This window comes from Apteryx rowi, unplaced genomic scaffold, assembly GCF_003343035.1.
Source record: "Apteryx rowi isolate R43461 unplaced genomic scaffold, aptRow1 scaffold_107, whole genome shotgun sequence".
Taxonomy (NCBI): Eukaryota; Metazoa; Chordata; class Aves; order Apterygiformes; family Apterygidae; genus Apteryx; species Apteryx rowi.
In genome coordinates, this window is record NW_020447275.1 from 2,012,076 (window position 1) to 2,017,837 (window position 5,762).

A 5,762-nucleotide genomic window follows, 5' to 3' on the forward strand; every position below is an offset into this window, starting at 1 on the left:
AACTGAGACAATCACAAGACAACATGGGGAAACTTGCTGCATCCTACTTGTTCTACAGCTATTTTGTACATAGAGCGCTTTGAATTTCTGTCAGTGCAATACTTCATGAGCATTATATTTATATAAAGCAAGTGAGTGCTCATGAATCAGTTACTGTTTCAATACGGCAAATGGTCAAGTACGTGATTGCATCTTGATATCACACTGATGATATGAAAGAAGTATTTGAGTAGTTATTTGTTCAGATTGAAAAAAATAAACAGCAGATTCCAAGAAAGATTTATTTCCACTTGTCCTTACAAGTTAAAGGCAATATGCTTTTCATTAAAAAAAAACCCACAGTATTGTGCACTATTTAAAAAATGGTAACATCTTTCTTGTCAAAGAAAATGCATCCAACTATCCTGTCTACCATTTAAGGATAGGTGGGTGGGTTTATTTTTTTTTTTATTTTTTATTTTTTTAAGTATAATCCTCAGAATGTGTCAGTAGAAGACGCATATAGGTCAGGATAAAGATTACCAGCAGATGGATATATCTTCCTGTATAATTACACATAGATTAACACACAGAGGAGTTCATCCACCAACTAGTGCTCCATGGGCTCCTCTGCCTTTTCCGCAGGTTCATCAGCAGGCGGAGCAGGCTTAAAGAGAAGAAAAAAATGTATTTTAGAAGGGCAGAAAACAATACCTAGCAATCAGCTTTATACTGGATTGAGCATCACAAGTGGTAAACACAGCTCACATAAGCAAAGAGCTTACAAGCAGTGTTATATAAATCAAGTATGGAGAAGGACAGAGCTGGTAATTAGAAGACTGAGGAGGCATCAGAAACATATATAGCCACTTCTGTTGCAAGAAAGTGGAAAAAAAGAATAATCCTAGATAGGGAAAGAAGATGAAGACATCGGAAAGGCCTTCTACCAATTCACCGTAAATTGATTTAATAAGCAGCTTAGTCTCCAGCTTCAGTCTTTAGACCAAGATTATATGTTGCCTCCTGTTTTCATGTAGTAACGTCAAATTTTAACACTGCATACCTAAAACTCTACTAGACTATAAGAGAATTAAACAACAAACATAAATGTGATAGATCATACCTCACAAAATGTTGTCTTTCAACAAAGCCTATTTATTTGTACACGAAACACAAACCTTTCTCTGTGGTCTCTCCTCAAGACCTTCTAGGAATGGTCCTACGTCATCGTCATCATAGATAGTAAACTCCATGTCTTTGCCCACAATTCCAATGGAAACATTCTGTTAAGGAAATTTTTGAAAGAAGTGAGACACATTCTTCTGCAAATAACTTAATGGCTTTACAGTTCTCACTCGTGAAACAGATTCAAGTTTCTTCCTGTGATAAAGGGATTCACTTTGCTATTTGTGTCTACTTAAGGAAGAGAGGAATTCTGAGAGATTCCCTTTTTGGTAGGTTGTACTAGAAAAGGAAAGGGATGGAGGGAGGGAGAGAGATTTATTCCCTACAGAAGCTATCATGCTTCAAAATCTTACCAATAAAACCACTATTCAAGGATTTCAATTTCTGTCTATTTCTTTTAAATAACAAATACCTGATTTTTCAAAATCACTGATCACTTCATCTTTTTTTCCCCATTTTCCTTATTGTAAAAGTTCCATCAAAACAAGATGGTCTAAGAATAAAAAAAGGCTTAAACACAGATAAGGGCAGATCAGCCACAAACATAACACTAGCTTTTGGCAAGAGATCTGCTTAGAAGTTTCTTGTTCAAGAGTTGCTCAATTCATATTTCCTGCCAGAGGTTTCCACAACTTTTTGGTGCTGGATGTTCAATCAACTGTTTGCATAGCTGTGCTCTGACTGAAGGGGAAACTTCCCCCCTTTCTTTCCAAGTCCTTTCCAATTGCTGATTCTGCTTACAAAGCAAAGTGACATCTAGTTGCATTCAATGCATCTTAAACACTGATCAAAGCTTGAAGTAGAATATTTTATGCAAGCAACCAGGCAAGTGATGTCTTATTTAGAAAAAGTATCATTTTGTTAAAGAAAAAAAAAAAAATCACAGATCATTAATGAAGCTGTAGGTAAACTGGTCACATATGAAATGGAGATGACACTATCTACTAGTATTTGGCTTCTAAATTTCAATGCCAGCCATACTTTGATTTTGTCATAGTAATTTCTAGTAACAATGGCAGTAGAATTTCTTCTTAAAAAAATAAATAAAATAAAAAGCTAGTATTTACTTTGGTGGTCAGATCTTGCTCAGCAGGAAGAGTTTCTCTCAGGGCACGCAGTCCATGTTTAACTAGCTCATTTAGATTACCTAAAAATTAAATGCAATTAAAAAGACATTTATGAAATATACAGTATTATCTCTAGAAACTCATTTGCCCTTCCTCCCATTCCCAGCTGGCTATTCTGACTTCCGGAATTCCACTCCTTGTGTACTTCTGGTACTGAATATAGAGTTGGTTATCAAAATATACTTTGAGAAATGAGCCCTTCCTTATATTTGAGCCAAAAGGCATGTTTTTGGCACCTGCATTGTCTCCAGTACAGTGATACTCAAGCTATTTTTTCCCTGATCAGATACACAGTAGCCTTCACATAACTGTTTCATATAAAAATAAATTTGTAATTTTAAATTCACAAGCTAAATACTCATCCTGAAGTATTATCCCCTCTTTGAAATGGAAAGAATTGTTCTTTCCCGAGTTAAACAGGATGGAGACCTTTCACTTTTTTCTCAGCTTCTGAATTGAAATTTCTTTCATTAGATCTAACAAATATCCAGATGTTAGAAATTAAGATTTGTAATGTTTTCTTTACAATTTTTGTCTCCAAGCAGATTTACACTTATGCTAAACTTGGCTTCCAAAATTTATCTTCCTATCTTACTAAATGCAAAAGAATAGAGCAGTAGCAGAAAAAAACCCATGCAACTGACAAAGACCATTAGACAGACAGAGTTTCATTACTCACAGTCAGTAAACTCAGTCATGTGTCTTTCCAAGTAAGTTCGAGCTGACTGTGAACGAGCACCAATGGACATTGCTTTACAGTCAAAATAGTTTGCAGAGGGACAAGTCTGGAAGATGTGAGGACCCATATCCTGCCAAAAGGAAAAAAAACAAAAAAACCACGGCATTTTATAAAACAAAGTTTTGCTTCATGATACATCACATAGCTTCTGTATAAGCAAAGATACATTTTATGTTCTTTATCACATCACTGTTCTTATCAATTTCTTCAAGTCTTATTCTATAAATAAAATATTCTACAAATATCCTCCTTCACACTTTGTTCTTTAAAAACGTAGCTTTTATATGCAGGCAGGATAGCAGGCACCAAAAATCTTTCTCTGTTCCATAAGCTATACTGTGCATACATATGCTTCCTACCTCACAGCTTACAGTAAAATATTTCACATACATTGTCTGATCTGCACAAGCGTAAAAACGTGCTGTAGATTTAAGCACGCCATGCAAGATTTCAGGCAAGCTGTCCATTTCCTTCAACCTTCTTCAAGAGAAATATCTTCAGGGCAGAGATTCTCTTTGTGTACTATATTAAGCAAACAGTTCTTGCTAAACAAGTAAGTGTGTGTCCTGTGAGGCTTTTCACATCCATTTATCTTATAACAAGTATTTAAAATAGTAGTTTGCAAAGACTCATAATCATTAGTAAAATAATTACTGTTATCAAAGGCTCGCTTCAGCTTATAAACACCAACATTTTGATCCCTGAAAATGTGAACAAGTCTAATTTTTGTAGTTTCTGACAGAAACAAAAAATGACATTAAAACATAAAGATCACTGGAACTTCATTTCAGAAACTCCAGCTCTTCCATAGTGTTTCAATGTAGCAATCACTCCCCCCAACACCTCTTAAACTCATGCCCTGCTACAGTATCTCATTTTTCACCTTAAAATAATTGGTTTTTCATTTTTGCAAATGTATACCTTACAAGTTTAAGTAGCATTAACCACCAATCAACATTTATAAAAGTTATGTTTTAGCGTAAGATACAGAAAATGATTCCTTAACCAGAGAATTTTGACAAGTCTGCCTCTTCCTTCTATCTGTTCCTCTTAATGTTTACTCGTATAAAATTGAATTAACCATATTTTCTTTTAGATCAACAGTAACTGGCACACTGTACTTACATCATAACCTGCAATGAGCAGACCTACACCATATGGTCTTCTGCCATAACGCTGTGTTGGTATCTGGGTTTCTTAAGCAAGCTAAGGAAACATTCTCAAGAAAACATGTTAATTACCTAAAACATTTTCCCAAGCCAAGCAGAGATGCACCAAAATTGTCATACAGCTTTTGTAAAGCCTTTCCTCTTATTAAGGAATTCGTTCAAAGAAATAGATCACAGGGCTTATTTGGAATACCAACACCAGCTCTTTTTCACCAAAAGAATATTTAGCAATTAACTTTCCTTAAAGAAATGAGTGGTGCATTCAACCAAGTAACACAAACAGTTCACTTAATGCTGCACAGCCTCATTTAATTTCTTTTCCCTCTGAACTTTTTGTAGGCACCTGATAACAGAATACAAGGGCACCACTGTGTTCCATGCAGGGACAACAAAAGTTGCCACAGAAAAAGACCTGACTGAGCAGCTGCAATCCAGTAAGTGATCATATTTTGAGTAGTGCAGTCATCTGTTCTTTCCCCACCTCCAAAGACAGTGCTATGTAACAGAAAAAGTAGTGCTACGTTAAATGTTGCATAGCACTTTATTGATTTTCTATCAATTCAGTGCATTAGGGAGCATATTCTGAAAGGACAAGCAAGGAACATGAATAAAGAGACACTAACTTTCATACTAAATTGAAAAAGTTAATTCATTTTAAGTTGTGATATATAAAAAGCATTTTAAGAACAAGTATGAACAAATGTAAAAAACAGTAAAAGTTTAACAAGTACAAAACAAACAAAAGGATACTGCTTCCAATTAGTGACACTAAGCGAGAAACTGGAAGAGGTCTATCAAACACAAATCTGGAATCCAGGCACTCCTGACGCATGAAATTGCTGGGTGAGGGAGGTCACAGAAAGGAGGAGGAGGGGGGAAAAAAAAAAGAAAAAGAAAATCAAACCAATGCATAGTGAAAGTTGCAATGAGGTTTTGTTTCAGTATTTGTGTGTTAAGGCAAATATATTATTGTTTCAGCTCTGCTTGTTGAGAAAAAGGGTCAAAGGCACTACATAATTTCATTTCATCATGACCTATAATTGTTATTTATAAAATTGACCACAGGCTTGAAAGAGTATTGCATTATTTCAGCAATACAAATTCAGCATATTCAGCAATACAAAGGGAAGGTAAAAGTTCATGCAGGCTACAGAAGGGTCATCTGTAAAAAATATCACATTTAAGTGGCAATGTTTCTTTGCAACAGTACAGCAATTAAATTGTATTTTACAGATTCTTCCTATGTCTTCTCTGTCTTTTCCTATAAAACTGAGGAAACCTCCTCCCTCAGCGTGCATCTACCTCATCTGCTGAGACTGTGTAGCCAGCAGATAAAAGGCAAACCCCTCTGAAGCTTATGTATACAGCAGTGTATGTTTTTAATAACTGTCTTAAATGTACACAGAACGCTCTACTAGAGGGAAATAAGTGATGCACATTCTCAGGCTGCTTGGAAACCCCACCACACTGGGGAAAACAGACAGAGGACTCTCTTACTAGTAACAAAACCAAAGAGCAAAATTTTGAGCCAAACAAATGAGATTTCTGCCAATGACTTAAAAA

At 35.5% G+C, this 5,762-nt stretch overlaps 1 protein-coding gene across 2 annotated transcripts in view; it reads right to left on the reverse strand.

Annotated features, from left to right (window-relative positions):
* Nucleotides 1-267: 267 nt before the first annotated feature.
* PSMA1 (proteasome subunit alpha 1) overlaps nucleotides 268-5,762 on the reverse strand; it is a 10,833-nt gene continuing 5,338 nt past the window's right edge. For both annotated transcript variants that reach the window (XM_026070341.1, XM_026070351.1), the window contains exons 5-10: nucleotides 4,950-5,038; nucleotides 4,156-4,226; nucleotides 2,971-3,100; nucleotides 2,232-2,311; nucleotides 1,158-1,262; nucleotides 268-646 (exon numbers count right to left, since the gene is read on the reverse strand). In XM_026070341.1, the coding sequence (XP_025926126.1) occupies nucleotides 590-646; nucleotides 1,158-1,262; nucleotides 2,232-2,311; nucleotides 2,971-3,100; nucleotides 4,156-4,226; nucleotides 4,950-5,038 (532 nt within the window). In that variant the 3' untranslated portion in view covers nucleotides 268-589. The remainder of the gene's footprint in view (nucleotides 647-1,157; nucleotides 1,263-2,231; nucleotides 2,312-2,970; nucleotides 3,101-4,155; nucleotides 4,227-4,949; nucleotides 5,039-5,762) is intronic.